This window comes from Gymnoscopelus braueri (assembly GCF_963280865.1).
Source record: "Gymnoscopelus braueri genome assembly, chromosome: 21".
NCBI lineage: Eukaryota > Metazoa > Chordata > Actinopteri > Myctophiformes > Myctophidae > Gymnoscopelus > Gymnoscopelus braueri.
In genome coordinates this window covers 1102709-1130208 of record NC_137623.1, presented here as the reverse complement: position 1 = coordinate 1130208, position 27500 = coordinate 1102709, and the positions used below count along the sequence as shown (strand labels likewise).

Here is a 27500-nt window from a genome sequence, read left to right as displayed (position 1 = left end):
AAATGTAATGACTACAACTCAATTCCAAGTGTTGGTCAGGGGGGGGGGTCCCCAGTTCAAATATGATTATTCTGGGGGGGTCCCCGACAGAGAGAAGCGAGAGGAAAGACATGGTTGAATATGAAGCAGACAGTTATAAATCTGTGTGCCGATGCCATAGACTGTAAAAAGAATGGACAGCGTCACGCCATTGGTTTCTACAGACCGAAAATGAAGCTGATTGTTCAGGAATCTGTAATCCACCATCTTTAATTCATGCCAAAGAGCACGTCAGGAACAGGAACCGGGAAAACAATCCCCAAAGAATGCTATTGGTCGGGTAGCTTGTCAATCAAGAGCGGGGGCGGGGAATCAATGCTATTGGTGTAGCTTGTCAATCAAAATCATCCCGCCCCCTCCTCGAACATAGCCTACTTTATCGTCAATTTTAAAATAAATGGGACCATAATTTACCAAAACGCATATCATGATGATTGAGAGGGATGCTGAGAGGGTCTGTGTCAGAACCACACAGGCTCACAACTGGGGTTCCCCAAGGCTCGGTTCTGGGTCCTCTTCTTTTCTCTCTCTACACTACATCTCTGGGTGCTGTCATCCACTCCCATGGCTTTTCCTACCACTGCTATGCCGATGACACCCAGCTGATCCTCTCATTCCCCCCCTCTGATACCCAAGTGGAGGCACGCATTGCTGCTTGTCTGGCTGACATCTCGGAGTGGATGTCGACAAACCACCTGAAGCTCAACCTGGACAAGACCGAGCTGATGTTCCTCCCGGGGAAGGGCTGTCCGCACCGAGACATGGCCATCACCATTGATAATGCTGTGGTGACCTCGACTCGGACTGCGAAGAATCTGGGTGTGACCCTGGACGATCAACTGACGTTCTCGGCAAACATCGCATCAGTGACAAGGTCCTGCAGATTCCTCCTCTACAACATCAGGAGGATTCGCCCCTTCCTCACGGAGAAGGCAGCCCAGGTGCTCATCCAGGCTCTCGTCATCTCCCGCCTGGACTACTGCAACTCCCTCCTCGCTGGTGCTCCGGCATCTGCCATCAGACCTCTGGAGCTTGTTCAGAAAGCTGCGGCTCGTCTGGTGTTCAACCGCCCCAAGTTCTCCCACACAACCATCCTCCTCCGCTCTCTACACTGGCTCCCCGTAGCGGCTCGCATCCAGTTCAAAACCCTGGTGCTAGCCTATAGGGCAGTGAAAGGAACAGCTCCTTCCTACCTCCGGGCTATGGTCGATGCCTACACCCCTGCCCGACCACTTCGGTCTGCCACCTCGGGGCGACTGATTGCCTCGTCACTCAAGGGTCCTTCTGGCCGATCCACACGGTCACGACTCTTTTCTGTTCTGGCCCCACAGTGGTGGAATGAACTTCCCACTGATGTTAGGACAGCAGAGTCACTGCCCATATTTCGCCGCAGGTTGAAAACCCACCTCTTCAGGAAACACTACCCTTCCTCTCTGCCTGACCTACTTGTTGTTAACTAGTTGTACGAACGCTTGTTTTCTATTGTTGTATTGTTTATTGGATCTTGTTTAGTCGATACACTTAATTGTTTTAGCTCATGCTCATTTGACTTAGCTATTTTGTCTCATCTGTTTAAGGAAATAGGTAGCTGATATATTGCACTTTTACCTTAGCGCTAGGTATACTCTTGGTTGCTTGTTTTTGCAGAAAATGCACTAAAGACTTCTGGTGATTAGTAGTTTTCGTTCCCTACCTATGTTGAATACACTTATTGTAAGTCGCTTTGGATAAAAGCGTCTGCTAAATGACTGTAATGTAATTGAAAGAAGACTTTAAACTAGCGACTGGAAGCATATAGAATTTATGACAATTTGTATTAAGGTAAGAAAATTAAGTCTAAAGTTATAAGTAAAAAACCCATCCGCTTACATTGAGATAAATTCTTTCTGACACCTGCAGCACACCTTAGTTTTGATGCTCAAGTAAAGAAGGTTTTGCTGAGTCATGTCTGTTACAACTTTACATCAAGAAACTGGTTATTTCCAATAACTGCTCTCTACTACAGAGAATACATATACACTGCAGGCTGTCTAGGAGCAACAGAGAGGGAGAGAGAGAGAGAGAGAGAGAGAGAGAGAGAGAGAGAGAGAGAGAGAGAGAGAGAGATAACAGCTCTGGTAGCTGGTTTACATGTTGGAGAACAAAGATATGCAAACATTGAACATTATCTGAGGCCTGATCGTCTGTCTGTCTGTCTGTCTGTCTGTCTGTCTGTCTGTCTGTCTGTCCTGTCTGTCTGTCTGTCTGTCAGTCATGGTTTCTTACCTTGAGGTGTGAACGAAAGGTTCCAGTGTGTGGACACTGACTAACACAGAGTGCAACACCATGACTCTGTTTGACCAGGATGGATCAGAGCTTCATTAGTATCATTGGTAACAACCTGTGAAGGAAGTAAGGAAGTTTCTTTACAATATGGCTGCTGTGCGTAAAGCCTGTTCACCTTATTATTAATGTCCCTTCTCCGGGCGGCGCCATTGGCCTTTTCTGCTGCTTAATCCAATATCCGTCCACTTCCTCCCTAGTGGGCTACAGGTGTGATGCAGTGTGTTGCCAGATTTTGCAAGAGAAACAAGCGGTCTATGAAAACAAGCCCCCAAAAAAGCTTTACCAATTTACATCAGCTACAAGCTCACAACATGTCACATCGCGACATGTTGTGAGCTTGTAGATCTGCTATTTTCAAAAAACTATTGGCAGATAAAGTGAGATTTTTGAATATTTTTGAAACATTCTAACAACAAAAATCTTGTAAGGCGGTCTGGCACAAAATATTTTCAGATGGGGGTCCGCAGACAAATACATATTGATCTGGGAGTACTTGACAAAAATGTGGGAACCACTGGTTTAAAAGACATTAGGAAGCAAGCTAAAATAAGCAACTACACTTAAGAATTAATCCCAAAGTCGCTTATTATAAGCAGACATGGCAACACTGGTAAACAGGAAACCCCTTGATATGGGGCTCCCCACCCCCCCTACTTCCATAGATATAGAAACCTAGATACCTCATTGGCCTCTGCAGTTCGTTGGAGCGACCTGTTTCGTATGGTGGCCGCCATTTCCGGGGGGCACGGGCACTGGCCAATCACAGCGCGTTGACTATTGGCCAATCACAGCACGTCTTTTCCAGGACTCGTCAGAATCTAGTTGTCCCGCCCCCACCTGCCTCTGATTGGCCTACCGAACGCCCCCTTCTGTGACGCACGCGGAAGTTTCCAGCTGGCCCCCCGGAAGTGGAAGGAGCGCCCGCCATACAGACGCCTCAGAGCCAGAGGAGGCGTCTACCTTTATATGTCTATGCCTACTCCCCTACCTTCCTACCTACTTCCTGGGCGTGGCCAGGAATAAGGTGGATATAGACCATAGACATATAAAGGTAGACGCCTCCTACTCCGACTCTGGGGCGTCGCGTGTCTGTATCTGCGGGCGCCATTTTTGGGAAGGCAAACTAAACTACCTATCAAAGTGACTACTGGCCAATCACAGCACGTCTTTTCCGGGACTTGTCAGAATGTAGTTGTATAAAAATATAATGGGATATTTTATACAACTACATTCTGTAGTCCCTGTCAGATAGATTCTGAAGAAACCTGTCAGAAACAGAAAGATGACCTCATTCATTCACTTTGTGTCGAGTCATGTTACCTCACTCACACACACACACACACACACACACACACACACACACACACACACACACACACACACACACACACACACACACACACACACACACACACACCTGTCGCTCGACCGACTCCCAGCATGCATTGTTGTATTTGGGTTGATCTCCATCTCTCTCTCTCTCGCTCTCGCTCTCTCTCTCGGGCCATCTGTCTGTCTGTCTCTCTCTCTCTCTCTCTCTCTCTCTCTCTCTCTCTCTCTCTCTCTCTCTCTCTCTCTCTCTCTCTCTCTCTCTCTAAAATAATAATACATATTCAGAATCAGAACAAATAATACAAATAAAATAAGGAAAAACAAAGCAAAATGACATTATTCTATTAACTGTAGTAGATTTATAGTGTTCACCCATTGTCCCTCATATTTTGCTGCCAACCTTGAACCATGGGCTTTCTCACCTAATAAGTAGGGGATTACCTGGACAGAGTCAAACTGTATCTTTGTTTTTATTGTGAATATAGGATAATCTTCTTTTTATTAGTCACTGCAGTGAAGAAGTGGAGCTCTGTCTCCACACCGCCTGTCCTCTCTGGACAGACATCTTTGTCTATATCAGTCTTTCTCCATGGCCAGGCTGTGCTCACTGAGTCTGTACATTGTTAAGGTTTTTATCTCTTAGTTATCAGTCACCATGCTCACATATTCTACCACGGTGTATTGTCTATTTAGGTCCAGATAGACATTAAGTTTACTTTGGGTTTTTGTTGTTTCGATCCAATAGTTTTCGTATTTTTGTTTCTGTTGATTAATAATTTGGTTGGGTCTGATTATTATGTTGTATGTATGTATGTATTATGTTATTATGTTATGACACTCATGTTTAGGTGTTTCTAATGTTATGGCTCTTTTTTCTATCCTGATAATTAGAGGGTATTGGCCTAATTCTGCTCTGCATGCATTGTTAGGAGTCTTCCTCTGGACCCGGAGGTTTCTCTTACAAAACTCTGCATGCATGATTTACTTTGGCTGTTTTTCCCATTTTCCAAACCGGTGTTTTGTGAGAGGAGCCCAAACCTCACTGACTGCCATGTAGTATATAATGCAACAGGTTCAATCACTGATTAGAATTGAGCCAGGTCCTAATTAGGACGTCAACATGTGTTGACTTTTTGATGGCATAGTAAGCTCTGCTTGCTTTCTCTTTCAGTTCATTAATATGAATTATGAATTAATATTCTCTTTCAGTTCATTAATAGCCAAGTTATAATTTCCAGTGGAACTGATCTTCAGCCCTATAGGTATAATGTGCAATTGTTTGATTGTTGTTGTTTCTAGGGTGAAGTTGTACTTTCTCCCTTGAATTGTGGACCTTTTTTGGAATGTAACTACTTTAGTTTTTTCAGGGTTAAATGTCAGGGCCCAGCTCTCTCTCTCTCTCTCCATCCCTCTCCCTCTCCCTCCTTCCCTCCCTCCCTCTCCCTCCCTCTCTCTCTCTCTCTCTCTCTCTCTCTCTCTCTCTCTCTCTCTCTCTCTCCATCTCTCTCTCTCTCTCTCTCCATCTCTCTCTCTCTCTCTCTCTCTCTCTCTCTCTCTCCATCTCTCTCTCTCTCTCTCTCTCTCTCTCTCTCTCATGAATGATTCAGAGAGAACAGTTCCTGTACCTGCCTCTCTCCATAAGGGTCGCTATAGCAACGGAAATGCTATCCTGGCCCTCGAAAAACCACAGAAACAGAGCCACACACACACACACACACACACACACACACACACACACACACACACACACACACACACACACACACACACACACACACACACACACACACACACACACACACACACACACACAGTAAGGTAGCTGAATGCTGTGTGTTGTGTGTCTCTAACAGGACAGAGGGACTTCCTGGTGATTATGTCTAAACCTTCCTCTAACGTCAAGGCCCTTCAGGTACGTCTATCTCTCTGTTTGAGGTTAGAGTATTTATACCACTTTGTTTCAGGCACTGCTGTAAAGTAACTAAGTACACTTACTCAAGTGCATGTACTTAAGTACAATTTTGAGGTATTTTTTTTACTTTACTGGAGTATTTCCAATTTTCAGTACTTTTACTTCTACTCCACTACATCTCAGAGGCAAATATTGTACATATTACTCCACTGCAATTATTTGAAAACTTTAGTTACTAGTTACTTTGTAGATTTTTATTATTATTACAAAACATACATTTGCATTTTGACCTTTTGAAAATAGCAGATCTACAAGCTCTACTTCTAGCTTTTACTCAAGTACATTTTGAATTACGGAGTTTTACTTGTAACAGAGTATTTCTATAATGCAGTATTGATACTTTTACCTAAGTAAAACAATTGAGTCCATTTTCCGCACGCACGCACACGCTGTGGTGGAAGAAGTACTCTTTTTACTTAGTAAAAGTAAAAAGTAGCAATACCATAAAAGGCCTGTGTTCAAAATGTTGCTTGAGTAAAAGTGCCAAAGTATTGGCATCAAAATACACACACACACACACACACGTGTGTGTGTGCGTGTGTGTGTGCGTGTGTGTGTGTGTGTGTGTGTGTGTGTGTGTGTGTGTGTGTGTGTGTGTGTGTGTGCATATGCGTGTGTGTGCATGCGTGTGTGCGTGTGTGCGTGCGTGTGTGCGTGTGTACGTGTGCGCGCGCGCGCGTGTGTGTGTGCGCGCGCGCGTGTGTCACTCCTGCCAGTCTCTTTTAACTGCTTGCCAACCATTATTGTCCCTGAAAGGTGGTGCTCTCTTGTTCGGTGGTCTTTGTGTCCGTAGCTCCATGGGTAGAACCTGGATAAAGCACGGCGGCCATTTTGGGAGGTTGATTCACACAATGAGGGGAAACACAGTGAGCTGTTTGGACCGGAGAGACTGGTTTATACTGGTTTATACTCTTACAATGAGACCCTAAACCTCATGGTGTAAAGGAACACAGACTAGTTTATACTCTTACAATGAGACCCTAAACCTCATGGTGTAAAGGAACACAGACTAGTTTATACTCTTACAATGAGACCCTAAACCTCATGGTGTAAAGGTAAACCTCATGGTGTAAAGGAACAGAGACCCTAAACCTCATGGTGTAAAGGAACAGAGACTAGTTTATACTCTTACAATGAGACCCTAAACCTCATGGTGTAAAGGTAAACCTCATGGTGTAAAGGAACAGAGACCCTAAACCTCATGGTGTAAAGGAACACAGACTAGTTTATACTCTTACAATGAGACCCTAAACCTCATGGTGTAAAGGTAAACCTCATGGTGTAAAGGAACAGAGCCCTTTGTGTTAAACATGATCACTGAATGAGCCCAAACATTATCATAATAAAGGTATAGGGTATTATTCCTTTGTTAAGTGTTAAATAACTATATATTATATCATTACTATAGAGTGTTTGTTCAGTAACAGGAGTCTTCCTGTCTCTCCAGCTCTTTATTAAACAGAAAATAATAATAGAAATGACTACTATCACAATATAGAGCTATTTAACACTGTTACTGAACAAACACTCTATAGTAAAGATTACTATCACAATATAGATCTATTTAACACTTTTACTAAACAAACACTCTATAGTAATGATTACCATCACAATATAGATCTATTTAACACTGTTACTGAACAAACACTCTATAGTAATGATTACTATCACAATATAGATCTATTTAACACTGTTACTGAACAAACACTCTATAGTAATGATTATTATCACAATATAGAGCTATTTAACACTGTTACTGAACAAACACTCTATAGTAATGATTACTATCACAATATAGATATATTTAACACTGTTACTGAACACACACTCTATATAGCAATGATTACTATCACAATATAGAGCTATTTAACACTGTTACTAAACAAACACTCTATAGTAATGATTACTATCACAATATAGAGCTATTTAACAGCATTACTGAACAAACACTATAGTAATGATTACTATCACAATATAGAGCTATTTAACACTGTTACTGAACAAACACTCTATAGTAATGATTACTATCACAATATAGAGCTATTTAACACTGTTACTGAACAAACACTCTATAGTAATGATTACTATCACAATATAGAGCTATTTAACACTGTTACTGAACAAACACTCTATAGTAATGATTACTATCACAATATAGAGCTATTTAACACTGTTACTGAACAAACACTCTATAGTAATGATTACTATCACAATATAGAGCTATTTAACACTGTTACTGACCAAACACTCTATAGTAATGATTACTATCACAATATAGAGCTATTTAACACTGTTACCGAACAAACACTCTATTGTAATGATTACTATCACAATATAGAGCTATTTAACACTGTTACTGAACAAACACTCTATAGTAATGATTACTATCACAATATAGAGCTATTTAACACTGTTACTGATTTTACTCATTTGTATCATACTATAATACTCCATAGCATGACGTAGAGACCTTTAAGTAAAGTGGCAACATTATTTAATGCTCATTTGCATTTGTATCATACTGTATACTGTATAATACCCTGTATCACACTATAATACCCTATAGCATTACTTTTTTTTTTACCTGTAAAGTGACACCATTCTATAATGTTATTAGCAATGAAGGAATGAGTCCATATCAGTGTGGTTTGAGTTTGTTCATTTTACTGGACGTTATGAAACTGCAACAAGACATTTAAACACATTTATAGTATCACACTATAGTATTAAAGGCAGAAACAGTAACTGTAACTTAATTTTAGAGAGTAATGCATAATATACTGGATATCAAGGCTTTATTAGTGCAGGGTGCTGTAGCAAGGCCAAGGGATGCAGAGAGTCCTGTGTGTGTGTGTGTGTGTGTGTGTGTGTGTGTGTGTGTGTGTGTGTGTGTGTGTGTGTGTGTGTGTGTGTGTGTGTGTGTGTGTGTGTCAGAGAGTGTTTCTTATACACTGTCTATCTTCTCATTGTGCTCATGTTCTTGTCTAACCATGCCGTTACGGCAGGCAACAGGCTCCCAAACTGGGGGTCCCCAAATTATTTTTGGGGGGTCCACAGATGATTATCTTAATGTGCAACATTGTTTTCTCACTCAACAGTAAACAAACCAACATACAGTATCAGTGTGTACAGGGTATCTGTATATTTATAAAGTTACCATTTAATTACTCTAAAGACATTTTAAACACCAAATTGGCCGAATTGTCAAATATTAAGTAAGAAAGAGGCAAACGTTGTGAAAATTGTCGATCTACAAGCTCACAACGCCTCACGGTGTTAAGCGTTGTGAACTTGTAGATAAGCTAATTTCACAATATTTATCTGTGGAACCTGTTGAACCAATCATTATTTTGGGGGGTCCCCAGTTCAAACATGATTATTTTGGGGGGTCCCCAGTTCAAACATGATTATTTTGGGGGTTCCCCAGTTCAAACATGATTATTTTGGGGGGTCCCCAGTTCAAACATGATTATTTTGGGGGTTCCTCAGTTCAAACATGATTATTTTGGGGGGTCCCCAGTTCAAACATGATTATTTTGGGGGGTCCCCAGTTCAAACATGATTATTTTGGGGGGTCCCCAGTTCAAACATGATTATTTTGGGGGGTCCCCAGTTCAAATATGATTATTTTGGGGGGTCCCCAGTTCAAACATGATTATTTTGGGGGGTCCCCAGTTCAAATATGATTATTTTGGGGGGTCCCCAGTTCAAACATGATTATTTTGGGGGGTCCCCAGTTCAAACATGATTATTTTGGGGGGTCCCCAGTTCAAACATGATTATTTTGGGGGGTCCCCAGTTCAAACATGATTATTTTGGGGGGTCCCCAGTTCAAATATGATTATTTTGGGGGGTCCCCAGTTCAAACATGATTATTTTGGGGGGTCCCCAGTTCAAACATGATTATTTTGGGGGGTCCCCAGTTCAAATATGATTATTTTGGGGGGTCCCCAGTTCAAACATGATTATTTTGGGGGGTCCCCAGTTCAAACATGATTATTTTGGGGGGTCGCAGCTTCAAAAGTTTGGGAACCCTTGCTGTAGAACACAGGACTCGAATAGCAGGAACAGCACTATAATAGACCTGTCTGTCTGTCTGTCTGTCTGTCTGTCTGTCTGTCTGTCTTACCACCTGGTCCAACACAATGCTGTTTAAATGAGTCTCATTCTATACTGTAGTCACATGACTCTATACTATAGTCACATGACTCTATACTGTAGTCACATGGAGGCAAAGCTTTATCTTTGGTTCGTTTGGCCCATGAATGGAATGTCAGAAGATGATCGCTGAACAGCATCAGAAGCACACATCGGTCATAATAATAATAACAATAATAATAATAATAATAATAATACACGCATGCTGGAAGCAACGTTATTAATAGGCATCTTATAGCATGAAGTGTGTTTTATCCAACATTTTACATGATAGATCTGAAAGGTTTCATGACATCAAATTACATGTTTTAAACATTTTTAGCAGAGGCGATTGACAATCCCTCAACAGCGACACCCGCAGGCAAATGGTTTTTCTTTCCATTGCAGCTGAAAAGGCTTCAGAACACAGAAAGGATAAAAAAAAAACCCTGCCATGGCCTCACTGGAGTGGATTTTTAAATTAAAACTTTTTAATAGACGTTTGATAAAACACCATGATAAAGACTTTTAATGTTTTATAAACCAGCATGTCATGAAACCTTTAAAGATAAACTGTGTAACTTTTAGACTATTTTATTCACAGATAAATAAAAGTATTTAAGCCATGATTTCCCTCTATCAGCCACTATACTATTGTGCTGGTGTGTTCCCCTGCAGGAAGACACGCCCCTCTGGCTGTAGGGAGGGGGGGGTGGGGTTGTGCACTGAGTTGATTGATTGGGCCACGAAAGTGTCAAACTCGTCCTGTGCTCGTTTGTGCTCTCTCCAATCAATTTTAATGCATCAAAGACAGCCATCACTTTGATGTCTGTCAGAGAGGGGAGGGGGAAGGGGGGAGGGGGGAGGGGTGTGTGTTTGTACCAAAGCCCCCAGAACCCAGTGGTTGCATTGAAGCGCATTGGACATGCTGGCCATTCATAGGTACTTTAGCTCAAAACGGCCTGGGGCCACTGTACATGAATGAGCAAAAACGGTTTCGACCAATGGGCTCGACTCACCAGCTTGCGCACGGGGCTGCGCACCGAGGTGACGCAAAACGAGTCACAGATGCCCCAAATAGGCCCCGCCCCAATAGGCCCCGCCCCAATAGGCCCCGCCCGTCATATTTCACAACCCAGAAGAAGGGGTGACTCCGCCTCACGAGCTGTGTGAGCAACTCAATGCAAGTGGATGGGAGGGGATTTCCGGGGCCTCTCTATTATTTATAACTCTATGGTTTGTACACACAGACCAGTCTTACATAGTTCTCCTTTAAAGACCTCAGAGATGGAACTAAAACCTCCTGAAGGATCTGTAACACACAGCTCTGTACAAATATACATTATATGAGGAGAATAATATTACTATACATTTCAACATATAATACTTTAAAATGGCTTCATGCCACCATCATGTCTGATATCATATTATCCTGCATTATTCCTCAGACTTAGTGGTTCTCAAACCTTTTTAATTTCAAAGACACCCCCCATAACTCTGAGAGTTTACACATGGAACCAAATGGACCCTTACGGGTCCATTTGGTTCCATGTGTACACTCTCAGAGTTACAGACCAGATTTTTAAACCCCCTCAAGGAACCCAGAGGGTCCCTGAACCACACTTTGAGACCCACAGATCAAACTAAATGATATTATAACATGATGCTTATGTTCTGTTTGCATAAACACAAGGCAAAGTTACATATTATCCCTTTAAGTATACTGTATGTACATTTTATAGTCAAATAAAGTCTTACACCAGTACAGTATAGTACAGTACAGTACAGTATAGTACAGTATAGTACAGTATAGTACAGTACACAGACCCATTAATAATTCAAACCCATTAAAGCCGGGAAAACATCTGTGATTTTCTTTACATCTTAGCGCTGGCCATTCATAAATAGCAGATCTACAAGCTAACATTTTTTAAAAATCTTGAAAGTGCTTGAAAAAAGCAAAACGAAAAAAGCTTGATTTAGAAGGCATTTGTAGAATCGGCTTCGGCTCTTAATGGGTTAAAGTCTTTGTGTGCGTGTGCGTGTGCGTGTGTGTGTGTGTGTGTGTGTGTGTGTATTTCCATAAAGCCCCTCTGAAAAAATAAAAAAACGAAACAAACGCTTCATAGAGACACAGGAAATATTTCATAGTCAAATCAGTTTGAGGAATGAGAGGCAGGAATACACACACACACACACACACACACACACACACACACACAGACGTACACACACACACACACACACACACAGACGCGTACACGTACACGTACACACACACAGTAGGTGCTGTAATCTCATTGGCTGCTCCTGCTGTCTGTCTGTCCATCAGGCTAATCTGAACATCCCGATGGGCGCGCTGCGTCCGGGGGCGGGACATCCTGTGAAGAGGAGAGAGGAGACGGTAGATACAGAGGTAAGAACACGCACGCACGCACGCACACACACACACACACACACACACACACACACACACACACACACACACACACTTTAATGGAGGGATCTATAAACATAGCCCCCCAGCCATTGCAGCATGTAAATGTAAATGTTTCTGTATCTTTCAACATTCAGTTGATTTTCTTTTGTCTGGGGTTTTCTGAATAATTAGGCTAAAAAAAGTGCTGGGATTGGCCCCTGGACGCCCCTGGGCCCCCTCTCCTCCCCGCCCCTCCGGGGGGGGCGGAGCAGAGGCGATTAAAACCTTTCAAATTTTCAACCGCGTTGACAATTTTCCAGGTGCACTTTCGGATTTTTTTGATCCATTTCCCGTTCCGGTTTGATGACCGGAAACAGAATGATTTGGGATCCGGTTTTGACGATCACGCCGGCTCCCATTCTAAAGCGCACACTGAAACTCAATTCTCTTCCTGTAGTTTTTTCTCCTCGCATATCACTGTTTAGCGTAATCCGCTCTAACTACAATCATGGAGTTCCGTTTGACATGCGGTTTTCACTGGGAGATACAGATGTGAGATGTCGCCGATGTAAACAGACCGTGTACGGCTCAATCTTAAGGATTTTAACAAGATCTATGGCGACATGAAAAAAACACGTTTGAATGAAGGACCATGATAAAGACTTTTTATGTTAAATCTGGAAAAAAAAACTGCCCTGTTGATAGGATGGTTTTGTGTGTAGAGTGTCCTGGTGATGTGTTGATTTGTGCTTTATGGTTATGTGTTGTTTTTTAGTTTTTGAACAGACTGTGAAGAAGACAAATATCCCTTTGGGGACAATACAAATGATTGTTATTATTATTATGGTTGCTTTGTGTTGACAGGACCGCGCTCAGCCGGCCGCCGCTCAGTCACCGGAGGAGAAGAAGTCCATGCCGGGCGCGGTGAAACTCCCCGGGCCCAGCGTCGACCTATCAGAGCTGCAGAACGTCAAGAGCGAACTACGATGGGTCACCAAGGAATAACACACAGGTCAGAGGTCAGAACACACTGGACTGATAGTCTGATGCAGGGCTCTCCAACAAGGACCCCACTTTGAGAACAGAGGTGTTGAAACCAGTGTTGCAATGTTGAATTGGAACGTGGTTGCACTGTATTTTAATGACGTGACGCGCACGTCGCTTAACACCTACACTACAGCTCAAACAATGGACAATTGATATGAATCTGGGCTCATTTCTATGTTCATTCGCCAGGTGTGAGTCGGGAGCCTTTGAAAACTTTGTTGAGGTGTGAATTTAAAGTCGTTTTAAATCTATGCGTGTGCCTGCGCATGCTCCTGGTCAAATAGGTTCATGCACGGCGTGCAAGGCCGTCCAGTGAGCATTGCACCCCTGGTTGAAATTGATGCACCCGCGTGGAAAGCCAACATCTGAACCACTAAGCCAAAGGGATATCCCCATCGCTCGGTGGAGATATTAGACTTTCATAGGGTATAATTAGTTAATTGCATCACAATCATTTTAACCACGTTATCCATATTTATACTTTGGCCATTCAAAAATAACAGATGTGCAGCCTCGCAGCACTTTTTGTTTTTTCAATGGAAGTTGCTCACAAGCACATGAAGCACCCGGAAGTACCTCTACTTCCTGGAAGTACCTCTACTTCCTGGAAGTACCTCTAATTCCTGGATTGGCTCCAATATTGGAGCCAATAGAGCAGCACACTAACGTTTCAGTCGATATGCGCAGTAACGTTTTAAATGCGGAAGTACAATCTCAGCCACCAGGTGACGGCACTGTTCTACCGCGGGTTTGGGGTCTTGGGCTGGAGAGCCAGGCTAATGATGTATGGGTCTTATGTGTGCAGTCAGTGAATCATTTAGACCCAACAGGACTAAAGGTTGGAGTCGTTTTAATAAATTAGGAGCCTCATCAGTGTCTGGACACACAGAACAACCGTATCAGCTTGTTGTCCGACAACCAAACCTGCCAGTCAGAGCCGTCCCTCCAGTCTATGGGATCTTAAACCTCAAGGCCAGTCCACACCAATTCAACCATTATCCCCAATGGCAGTTGCAAGGAATTGCATTGGTGCGTTCTGCATGGCCTTTAGACGCAGCCCAAAAGAAACAACTACCTTTCAAGTGAAGGAGGACCAACAAATATCAATAGAGTACAGAAGTCTTGATGTCACTCGTTCATCCCCTGGGTCGTAAAGTTATTTCTCTATGGAGAATAACATTGGCTGAACTAACATTAACGTTTTCTCACCGTCAGTTGATGCTTCATATCCATAAGAGTCAAACCGCCAGGATCATTTGTTTATTTTTGGAACACAGTTCTTATTTGATGAGATATTAAAGACGTCTATGGGAATTCAGAATGTGGGGGGAAAAAAATGCGAACCAGGTATGATGCGTAAATTACGTCAGACTTCGGTGCTCTATAAGGTTTTCTTTTATTTTGTTTCTTAACATTTTTAATATCAATGATGTCAGGCAGAAACCTCTTATCTCCATATTTTGACATTTCTTTTGTGATTTTTTGTAAATTAACGCCCTACTTGATCACACTACAGCGTCACAAAAAAGTATCCAAAGTAGCAGATCTACAAGCTCGAAACGCGGTGCGAAGCGACGCGCTTCGAGCTTGTAGATCTGCTACTTTGGATGCATTTGAATTTGAATCCTGAACAGTAACAGTTTTGGGGATGTGACGTTTACACGATACTATCTGACTGAACATAAAGGAATCAGACATTTAGTCTAACTATGTGACTGAACATAAAGGAATCAGACATTTAGTCTAACTATCTGACTGAACATAAAGGAATCAGACATTTAGTCTAACTATGTGACTGAACATAAAGGAATCAGACATTTAGTCTAACTATATGACTGAACATAAAGGAATCAGACATTTAGTCTAACTATGTGACTGAACATAAAGGAATCAGACATTTAGTCTAACTATATGACTGAACATAAAGGAATCAGACATTTAGTCTAACTATCTGACTGAACATAAAGGAATCAGACATTTAGTCTAACTATCTGACTGAATATAAAGAAATCAGACATTTAGTCTAACTATATGACTGAACATAAAGGAATCAGACATTTAGTCTAACTATCTGACTGAACATAAAGGAATCAGACATTTAGTCTAACTATATGACTGAACATAAAGGAATCAGACATTTAGTCTAACTATATGACTGAACATAAAGGAATCAGACATTTAGTCTAACTATATGACTGAACATAAAGGAATCAGACATTTAGTCTAACTATATGACTGAACATAAAGGAATCAGACATTTAGTCTAACTATCAGACTGAACATAAAGGAATCAGACATTTAGTCTAACTATATGACTGAACATAGTAAAATGTGATATTGTACTGTACTATCTGTACAGTACAATATAATAAAGGAATCAGACATTTAGTCTAACTATCTGACTGCTGAACATAAAGGAATCAGACATTTAGTCTAACTATCTGACTGCTGAACATAAAGGAATCAGACATTTAGTCTAACTATCTGACTGCTGAACATAAAGGAATCAGACATTTAGTCTAACTATCTGACTGCTGAACATAAAGGAATCAGACATTTTAAACATGGAACATGATGAAACACATATTAACGTGTTCAGATCAATGTCCATCAAATAATGTTGGATTGATGGTATTTTTTTGTACTGAGTCTGTTTATTCCTATCCTTGAATGCGAGGGTCCCTGTAACAAGATATTTTCAGACGTGGGCCGCGACCGAATACACATTAATGTGGGGGTCCTTGGCATGAAAATGTTTGAGAACCACTGGTTTAAACTGCATTTAGGAAACAAGCCCAAATAGTCAACTACACTTTAGAAACACAATCCAAAAAAACACAACTCGCAAACTACCAATATTTACAAGAGACTTTGCAGAATGGCTTATACTATGCAGACATGGCAACGCTGGGGACCAGTAGTTACACCTCATCTCTGTGGTAACAGCCTGCAGTGATGTGAACTCACCACAGGGGGTCACTGTGGCCTCCTGATGAGGCTAATTGTTTTGGTCAAGTGGAGAATGTGTTTGAGTGTGTGTGTGTGTGTGTGTGTGTGTGTGTGTGTGTGTGTGTGTGTGTGTGTGTGTGTGTGTGTGTGTGTGTGTGTGTGTGTGTGTGTGTGTGTGTGTGTGTGTGTGAAGAGGAAGAGTCAGGCTCTATTTATACGTGTGAGTGTGCTGCGTAGTGCTTGTGCGTGTGTGAGCGTGAGTGTGTGTCTTTGCTGCGACTTTCTCTGTGAGACACAGAAACCACAGTATATGCAAAACATAATTTGTGTGTGTGTGTGTGTGTGTGTGTGTGTGTGTGTGTGTGTGTGTGTGTGTGTGTGTGTGTGTGTGTGTGTGTGTGTGTGTGTGTGTGTGTGTGTGTGTGTGTGTGTGTGTGTGTGGAAGGAGAGGGGGAGATAGATGTAGAGAGAGAAAAAGATTAGAGAGAGGAGCAGAGGAAGAGGGGAAAAGAGAGGGAGAAAAGAAGGGAGAGAGACACTGTGGATAAGCAGGATAGTGAATGTGCATCTATGAATATTAAGCCTTTACCCTGTCTGTCTGTCTGTCTGTCTGTCTGTCTGCCTGTCTGCCTGTCTGTAGAAAGTGAAAACCCTCTCTCACCATGTTTCTCTCTCTCTCTCACTCTCTCTCTCTCTGTTATTCCCTATAGGAACACCCCCCCCCCCTCCAGACAAACGGCTGCAAAGACACAGACTTGTCCATTTATTACCATGGAAGAAAAACAACCCAACAAATCAACAACCCAACAACCCATCATATCAACAAATCAACAAATCAACAAATCAACGTAACGCTCAGCAACCAACCGCTGTGAGCTGAAGACACGCCCACGGGGACGGTCCGACAGGCAGAGTGCATTCTGGGAGACTCTGTATTCCTCTCAAAAACACAACAACATTTCAACAGAAGTTATGGTTGTTGTCGAGCAGAAACCTCTGATCTCCATGTTCTAACTTTTGGTGTTTTGTAGTAAATTAACGTCCCTACTTGATCATACTACAGCGTCAGGCAAAAGCATCCAAAGTAGCAGATCTACAAGCTCGAAACGCGACGCGAAGCGAGGCGTTTCGAGCTTGTAGATCTGCTGCTTTTGATGCTTTTGAATTTTGGACATATGAGGTTTACACCCGACAGAGATGTTTTCCAGGTTCCCACGCTGTGAAATATGTCCATGTTATCAATGCTTTGTATTGGCTTCACTGTTTCTAAGACCTATATGTGGTAAAATCCTGAGTGTTAATTTGATCCATTTGTAACTCTTGACAATGTACTGATGTAACCAAATGGACCTCTTATGGATCATGTGCACACTCATTAAAGGTAGGGGTAAGGAAAACCTTTTTTGTCAAAACAAAAAGGTTTTGGTTAAAAAGTTAAAGCACAACATTGTGATTGTAATCATTACAAATGTTCGACCAATCAGGAGAGAGAACCCGTTTATCGCCTTACGTTTTATAGCGTTTCAGTTCCAACTGTGTCTTTGTGTCATCACTTCCAATTCCACTTGTTTGTTCTCTCTCCTGATTGGATCAAATTGGTATCCTCCTGACCTGAAAATGCATTTTCTGTTTTTGTTTAAAGAGCTGGAGAGACACGGAGACTCTCCTGTTACTGAACACACACTCTATAGCAATGATTACTATCACAATATAGATCTATTTAACACTGTTACTGAACACACACTCTATAGTAATGATTACTATCACAATATAGAGCTATGTAACACTTATTTTATCAAAGGAAAACCCTGCCTTTAACACTCAGGATTTGACTGTGTATGTTTTTTCTGATGTGTATCAGTTATTTAACCCATTAAAACCGGGAAAGCATTCGTTTCATTTTAGATGTTAGCTATATGTATATAGGCCTACATATACATTCATATACATGTATGTATATGTATGTATATACATATACATATACATACATAGCAAGTTTTTCAGAAAACTTAGAACCGTGGTTCTCAAAAATAGTTTTGAACATTTTTGAAAAATCTCGAAAGTGTTTGAAACATTTTGAACAATTTTGAATTCTTTAACAACACAAATCTTCTCTTCTGGGAGGGGGTCTCCTGGCACAAAAAAAATCAGATGGTGGGGGGGGGGGGGGGGAGGGGGTCCGTGGCCAAACATATATCAATTCGGGGGTCCTTGGTATGAAATAGTTTGTGAACCACAGAGTTAAGACAGTGGGGTTGCATTAGTATCACGTTGCAGTAGTTATCCCCATAGGTGAGATATTTACACTTGTTTTGAGAAGAAAAGACTGAAAGACTTGTTTTAAGAATATCTTTGCTGTGGACAAGTGACAATCAACATAAACCACACACACACACACACACACACACACACACACACACACACACACACACACACACACACACACACACACACACACACACACACACACACACACACACACACACACACACACACACACACACACAGTAATGCACCTTTTCAAAAGCAATAATAACTATATAAATACTATATATATATACATTTAATATATATATTTATTTAGCTGATGCCTTTGTAATAAAGAAAATGTAGCTGTACGTTTCAGACAACTATTACCGTTACCACTAAAACCTATTTATAATGATAGAGCTGTATGTTAAAATATTGAGTCGTACACCAGGATCCATGGTTCATGTTTGAGTTGAATTGTTCTACTTTACTTTGTTTGAAATTAGACAATTTTCTTCTTTGCTTTCAAACACAACAGTTCTGTTGAAACACAGTAACAAACTATACAATAAATCATATGTTGGTTAAACAGACTGGTGATTCATCAATACGACAATTTCCCTTTATCTGACTGCACTGGCAGTGTTTATGTCCTATGTACACCTTGTACTTCTGTTTATGTGGACATAAATAAATATTTCAAGTGTGTGTGTGTGTGTGTGTGTGTGTGTGTGTGTGTGTGTGTGTGTGTGTGTGCGCGCGTGCGCATACAGTAGGCCTATTATAGCTTTTAAAAAGCACGGAATCTCGGCGTGCGTGCGTTTGTAGTATATTATTATATATATAATATTACGTCATTTTCCGTCAGGCACAAATTAACCGCCTACATTACATTACATTACATTACAGTCATTTAGCAGACGCTTTTATCCAAAGCGACTTACAATAAGTGTATTCAACATAGGTAGGGAACGAAAACTACTAATCACCAGAAGTCTTAAGTGCATTTTCTGCAAAAACAAGCAACCAAGAGTATACCTAGCGCTAAGGTAAAAGTGCAATATATCAGCTACCTATTTCCTTAAACAGATGAGACAAAATAGCTAAATCAAATAAGCATGAGCTAAAACAAATAAGTGTATCGACTAAACAAGATCCAATAAACAATACAACAATAGAAAACAAGCGTTCGTACAACTAGTTAACAACAAGCCTACTACACGTGCTTTTTGCAAGGGGTCCTTCACTTCCAAACAGCAACACAGTTACTAAAGTAAAGATAGTTTTGGTTTTGGACTAAAGGCAGCTGAAGTGAGAGAAACTTAACTGAGGATTTAAAACAAAATAAAATGTCATTTACAGATTTACATCATCATTCACAGGCTGCGGGACAGCGCCCTCTATTGCAAACCACTGAAAACACACAAGAACCTGGTCATTGGGAGTCAATGAGTTAATGTAGGAAACTAAAAAAAGGAGCTAATTATTCGCGACCCATTAAAATTGTTCCGCGACCAAAACATGGGTCCCCCCCCCCGACCCACTGATTGGGAAACAGTGCTGCTATTAATAATCCACTTGGCGTGTGTGTGTGTGTGTGTGTGTGTGTGTGTGTGTGTGTGTGTGTGTGTGTGTGTGTGGCATGGTGCATTACTGTTGGTGTTTGAGGATGGGGGGGGGGGGCTAATGGAGTCACTCTGAGCCCCCTCCTCAAAGCCCCCCAAATCCATCCTATTCATGAGGGAAAGAATGTTAGATTACTGTCTGTCTGCTGCCTCTATCTGATCACACACACACACACACACACACACACACACACACACACACACACACACACACACACACACACACACACACACACACACACACACACACACACACACACACACACACACACACACACACACACACACACACACACACAGAGGACAGCTGTGTCTATGTTTAGCCCTCATCAGGTCATAGTGTAATTCTATGGAGAGAGAGAGAGAGATGTTTTAACAACTAGTCTGAATGTGAGCCGCCCAAAGCCAAACCACAAGGAGGTTATGGGAAGGTGAAAGACAACACGCACGCACACACGCACGCACGCACGCACGCACGCACGCACGCACGCACGCACGAACGGGCACACACACGTACAACATCAAATATTATATATTATATATATATATATAAATATTAATAGTATATTTTACTTGTCCTGTGCTGGCCCCAAACCACAAATACAAATTAAAACCAATCCTAACCTCAAACTAAAACCAATGAAGCTAATCTGTGTCTTCTCCTAAAATGTCTCTTAAAGGGAAAGTGATTTTCATTTGTTTTAATATAAACTAACAGCTCTATATTGTGATAGTAATCATTGCTATATACTATGTCTGTTCAGTAACAGGAGTCTTCATGTCTTTAATAAACATAAAATGCATTTTCAGGTCAGGATACCAATTCTATCCAATCAGGAGAGAGAACTCACTTAGGATACACAGGACGAACATGTGGAATTGGAAGTGATGACACAACAAAATGAGCAGACAATGGATACTTATACATTTAAGCTTAATGAGTATTGTCATGGCTTTGGCAACCCACCTGAAAATGTATTTTCTCTAAACTACATGAAAGAGCTGGAGAGACATGGAGTTACATGAACAAACCGTCTAGTAGTGCTTTAACCTTTAAACAAGGCAAAACATGTGGGTTTAAACAAAAACATCACCCCTACTTTTAACCATAACAAACTAATAATGATAATCTTCATGGGGAATAGCTCTACCTGTGTGTGTGTGTGTGTGTGTGTGTGTGTGTGTGTGTGTGTGTGTGTGTGTGTGTGTGTGTGTGTGTGTGTGTGTGTGTGTGTGTGTGTGTGTGTGTGTGTGTGTGTGCGCGTGCGCGTGCATGAGTGAGTGAGTGACAGCAATAAATCACAGGGAATGTCATCCCTCTCATAACATAGAGACAGGGATCAGTGTGACAGTGATAATGAGAACCAGACTGTCTCTGGTTCTCTGAGCTCTCAGTAGAAACACTAAACAGCTTCTGATGACAAACACCAACATAGTGCAACAGTCCATGAGGATTCAGTTTGGTGCTAAAAGGACACAGGCTTACTCTGAACACCAAACGCTATGCGTTACTCTGAACACCAAACGCTATGCACTGCTCTGAACACTAAACGCTATGCGTTACTCTGAACACTAAACGCTATGCGTTACTCTGAACACCAAGCGCTATGCACTGCTCTGAACACTAAACGCTATGCGTTACTCTGAACACTAAACGCTATGCACTGCTCTGAACACCTAGCGCTATGCACTGCTCTGAACACAAAAAACGCTATGCACTGCTCTGAACACTAAACGCTATGCGTTACTCTGAACACCAAACGCTATGCGTTACTCTGAACACTAAGTGCTATGCACTGCTCTGAACACTAAACGCTATGCACTGCTCTGAACACCAAACGCTATGCGCTACTCTGAACACTAAACGCTATGCACTGCTCTGAACACTAAACGCTATGCGTTACTCTGAACACTAAACGCTATGCACTGCTCTGAACACTAAACGCTATGCGTTACTCTGAACACTAAACGCTATGCGTTACTCTGAACACTAAACGCTATGCGTTACTCTGAACACCTAGCGCTATGCACTGCTCTGAACACCAAACGCTATGCACTGCTCTGAACACTAAACGCTATGCGTTACTCTGAACACCAAACGCTATGCGTTACTCTGAACACTAAGTGCTATGCACTGCTCTGAACACTAAACGCTATGCACTGCTCTGAACACCAAACGCTATGCGCTACTCTGAACACTAAACGCTATGCACTGCTCTGAACACTAAACGCTATGCGTTACTCTGAACACTAAACGCTATGCACTGCTCTGAACACTAAACGCTATGCACTACTCTGAACACTAAACGCTATGCACTACTCTGAACACTAAACGCTATGCACTACTCTGAACACTAAACGCTATGCACTGCTCTGAACACTAAACGCTATGCACTGCTCTGAACACTAAACGCTATGCACTGCTCTGAACACTAAACGCTATGCACTGCTCTGAACACTAAACGCTATGCGTTACTCTGAACACTAAACGCTATGCACTACTCTGAACACTAAACGCTATGCACTACTCTGAACACTAAACGCTATGTGTTACTCTGAACACTAAACGCTATGCACTGCTCTGAACACTAAACGCTATGCACTGCTCTGAACACTAAACGCTATGTGTTACTCTGAACACTAAACGCTATGCACTACTCTGAACACTAAACGCTATGCACTACTCTGAACACTAAACGCTATGCACTGCTCTGAACACTAAACGCTATGCACTGCTCTGAACACTAAACGCTATGCACTGCTCTGAACACTAAACGCTATGTGTTACTCTGAACACTAAACGCTATGCACTGCTCTGAACACTAAACGCTATGCACTGCTCTGAACACTAAACGCTATGTGTTACTCTGAACACTAAACGCTATGCACTGCTCTGAACACTAAACGCTATGTGTTACTCTGAACACTAAACGCTATGCACTGCTCTGAACACTAAACGCTATGCACTGCTCTGAACACTAAACGCTATGCACTGCTCTGAACACCAAACGCTATGCACTACTCTGAACACTAAACGCTATGCGTTACTCTGAACACTAAACGCTATGCACTGCTCTGAACACCAAACGCTATGCACTGCTCTGAACACTAAACACTATGCACTGCTCTGAACACCAAACGCTATGCACTACTCTGAACACTAAACGCTATGCACTACTCTGAACACTAAACGCTATGCACTGCTCTGAACACTAAACGCTATGCACTACTCTGAACACTAAACGCTATGCACTGCTCTGAACACTAAACGCTATGCACTGCTCTGAACACTAAACGCTATGCACTACTCTGAACACTAAACGCTATGCACTGCTCTGAACACTAAACGCTATGCACTGCTCTGAACACTAAACGCTATGCACTGCTCTGAACACTAAACGCTATGCACTGCTCTGAACACTAAACGCTATGCACTGCTCTGAACACTAAACGCTATGCACTGCTCTGAACACTAAACGCTATGCACTGCTCTGAACACTAAACGCTATGCACTGCTCTGAACACTAAACGCTATGCACTGCTCTGAACACTAAACGCTATGTGTTACTCTGAACACTAAACGCTATGCACTGCTCTGAACACTAAACGCTATGTGTTACTCTGAACACTAAACGCTATGCACTGCTCTGAACACTAAACGCTATGCACTGCTCTGAACACTAAACGCTATGCACTGCTCTGAACACTAAACGCTATGCACTGCTCTGAACACTAAACGCTATGCGTTACTCTGAACACTAAACGCTATGCACTGCTCTGAACACCAAACGCTATGCACTACTCTGAACACTAAACGCTATGCGTTACTCTGAACACTAAACGCTATGCACTGCTCTGAACACCAAACGCTATGCACTGCTCTGAACACTAAACACTATGCACTGCTCTGAACACCAAACGCTATGCACTGCTCTGAACACTAAACGCTATGCGTTACTCTGAACACTAAACGCTATGCACTACTCTGAACACTAAACGCTATGCACTACTCTGAACACCAAACGCTATGCACTGCTCTGAACACTAAACGCTATGCGTTACTCTGAACACTAAACGCTATGCACTACTCTGAACACTAAACGCTATGCACTGCTCTGAACACCAAACGCTATGCACTGCTCTGAACACCAAACGCTATGCACTGCCCTGAACACTAAACACTATGCACTGCTCTGAACACCAAGTGCTATGCACTGCTCTGAACACTAAACGCTATGCGCTACTCTGAACACTAAACGCTATGCACTGCTCTGAACACTAAACACTATGCACTGCTCTGAACACTAAACACTATGCACTGCTCTGAACACCAAACGCTATGCACTACTCTGAACACTAAACGCTATGCGCTACTCTGAACACTAAACGCTATGCACTGCTCTGAACACTAAATGCTATGCACTACTCTGAACACTAAACGCTATGCACTGCTCTGAACACCAAACGCTATGCACTGCTCTGAACACTAAACGATATGCACTGCTCTGAACACTAAACGCTATGCGCTACTCTGAACACTAAACGCTATGCACTGCTCTGAACACTAAACACTATGCACTGCTCTGAACACTAAACACTATGCACTGCTCTGAACACTAAACGCTATGCACTACTCTGAACACTAAACGCTATGCACTGCTCTGAACACTAAACACTATGCACTGCTCTGAACACTAAACGCTATGCACTGCTCTGAACACCAAACGCTATGCACTACTCTGAACACTAAACGCTATGCGCTACTCTGAACACTAAACGCTATGCACTGCTCTGAACACTAAACGCTATGCACTGCTCTGAACACTAAACGCTATGCACTACTCTGAACACTAAACGAGACGGGCGATGTGACGTATTGGCTAGGGATGCACCGATATATCGGCCGCATAGCGGTATCAGACGATATGTGCCACTATCCGTCTACATCGGTATCGGCAACCGTTTTTTTTCCTTCTCTTTTGCTAGTTAAAGTTACAGGAGTTAGGAGGCAATTATGTTGTGTTTTTGCAGAATCTGAACAGTTATTTCTTCAGTGTTAAACTAAGACTAAGACTACGACTAAAAGACTAAAGGACTAAGGTTTGGATATTTAGTCGACTAAGACTAGACTAAGACTAAACAATTTCAGAAGACTAAAATAGGACTAAAACTAAATGGTCTGTTATTCAAAAGACTAAGACAAAATAAAAGTTTGCTGTCAAAATGAACACTGCTTATAATGAAGATGTATTTGTTTACCTGGGCAATAATAACACCAAACACTAAATAAACAAATATCGGTATCGGCCAAGAATTTCCATATTGGTGCATCTCTAGTATTGGCACAAAATATTTTCAGTTGGGGCTCCGCGGCCAGGACATGACGATATCTGAGAACAACTGGTTTAAACAACATTAGACAGCATTAACCCCCCCCCCCCCCCCGCAACTACCAATATTTAGAAGCCACTTTACAGAAAAACAAGCCCAACATGGCTCATAATAAGCAGACATGGCAACGATGTGCGCGAGCAGCTGCATTCAACCAATGAGTTAATCTGCCCTGTGTGTGTGTGTGTGTGTGTGTGTGTGTGTGTGTGTGTGTGTGTGTGTGTGTGTGTGTGTGTGTGAGTGCATGCATTCTGTGAGTATTATTGTGTGTTGGCGTACACATACTAGTGTGATACTCCCACACGGACAGAGAGGAAAGGGCAACGCTACAAACAAACAGTAAATACAGTGTAACCATCACAGGGTGGACAGGAGACCGAGTGGATTATCTATGTACAAGACTACTATGTGTGTGTGTGTGTGTGTGTGTGTGTGTGTGTGTGTGTGTACACACACACACTAGGGGGCAGACGGTTTGACCCTCCTATCAGGGTGCTAAGGAGTCACATGCCTGCATGGCACAGAGACACACACAGAGAGACACACACACAGAGACACACACACACGTGTATTTTTGGCAAGACATGCTGTTTTCAACGGCCCATAGAAAATGAACGGGAGGTCGCGGTGAAAGCCCCCGTGATTACCAACCATCAGAGGATCGCAGGATCACACTAAAGATACATATTCTACTTAAAAAGGTAAGATTAATGAAAAATCAATGGCACAATTGGCAATTCTTTTCTTTTCTTTACTTGAATGTCTCCTCACGCCATTTTAGCCTCCTGTCCCTCTTCTCACACACACTGCTAGGTCATTCACTTGACAGGCTGACTCCTCTCCTCTCCTATCCTATCCTCTCCTCTCCTCTCCTCTCCTCTCCTCTCCTCTCCTCTCCTCTCCTCTCCTCTCCTCTCCTCTCCAGCTTCCATCTCCATCCGTGCGTCGGATGCAGAGTTACTCCCTCCAGTTTAGCCCCTCCCACGGGGCGGGGCTCCTCGCGGGCTTCCAGCGGCTCCGGGCAGACGGGCGGATGTGCGACGTCGTCCTGGAGACGGGCGGAGCCTCCTTCCCGTGCCACCGCCCCCTGCTGGCCGCCTCCAGCGAGTATTTCCGGGCGCTGTTCGGAGAGAGCACGGCGGAGCGGCGGGCGGACACCGTTAGCATCCCGGCGCTAACGCCCGAGGGTCTGGGCGCCGTGCTGGACTTCCTGTACGCCGGCTGGCTCAGCCTGTCGCCTACGACCCTCCCCGCCGTCCTGGAGGCGTCCAGGTAGGGATGTGGGACCATAAACCTTTCTTATCACCGTTTAGTGTTTCGCTGAGATTATCATTTATTGGATGAATTAGCTTTTGTTGAGCTTCAAATTCAGCTTCACTTAAATCGTCTATACTTGATGAAACGGACCGTGCATTTGATACGCTCTGATTTCACTCTACACAAATCAATTTGGCAAAAATAGCAGATCTACAAGCTCTCGAGCTTGTAGATCGTCTCTTTTTGGCGAACGTTCCCCCCAGGATAGGGATGCTGGGGGTACGTTTTAAGCATTTTAAGGAATATCGTTAACACATTCAATCCGGGAACGCATCTCTGTCATTGTCACCGAGTGCCGCGCGATGAGCTTGTAGATCTGCTATTTTTGAAAAATCTTGAAAATCTGTGCAAATCTTTGAATAGGCTACATATGTTTTAAACCGAATAGTGTAACTCAAATCTTTGCCTCATTAAAGATTTGCAAAAAATCTACAAGCTCATAGCTTGTAGATTGAACCGGATTGAATGTGTGAATCGTATTTTTGTTTTTGCCACAATAACCGTGACGTGTAATATCTCTGGTCCCATGATCCCTGCTGTCCTTCAGGTACCTTCAGGTTGATGCTGCCGTGGCGATATGCCAGCGGTTCATCACCGACGGGCTGTGTGCCCGCACCTGCTGCTCCTACGCCAACCTGGCCGAGAGACACGCCCTCCCGGACGCGCTGGCGGACGCCAATCGAACCGTCGCCACGGA

At 42.6% G+C, this 27500-nt stretch overlaps 2 protein-coding genes across 3 annotated transcripts in view; both read left to right on the top strand.

Moving 5' to 3' along the window:
- The window catches only part of smpx (small muscle protein X-linked), a 21287-nt gene extending 2943 nt beyond the window's left edge, over nucleotides 1–18344 (top strand). Inside the window, exons 2-5 of one of the 2 annotated variants that reach the window (XM_080418013.1) lie at nucleotides 5550–5608; nucleotides 12138–12221; nucleotides 13089–13236; nucleotides 16931–18344. In XM_080418013.1, coding sequence (XP_080274139.1) covers nucleotides 5573–5608; nucleotides 12138–12221; nucleotides 13089–13229 — 261 coding nt within the window. In that variant the 5' untranslated portion in view covers nucleotides 5550–5572 and the 3' untranslated portion in view covers nucleotides 13230–13236; nucleotides 16931–18344. The remainder of the gene's footprint in view (nucleotides 1–5549; nucleotides 5609–12137; nucleotides 12222–13088; nucleotides 13237–16930) is intronic. The other variant, XM_080418012.1, reaches the window with a different exon arrangement.
- An 8091-nt stretch (nucleotides 18345–26435) lies between these two features.
- klhl34 (kelch-like family member 34) overlaps nucleotides 26436–27500 on the top strand; it is a gene marked incomplete at both ends in the record, with an annotated part of 2434 nt that continues 1369 nt past the window's right edge. The window contains 2 exons of the mRNA XM_080418307.1: nucleotides 26436–26758; nucleotides 27351–27500. The exon at nucleotides 27351–27500 is cut by the window's right edge and continues 1369 nt beyond it. Of these exons, the coding sequence (XP_080274433.1) occupies nucleotides 26436–26758; nucleotides 27351–27500 (473 nt within the window). The remainder of the gene's footprint in view (nucleotides 26759–27350) is intronic.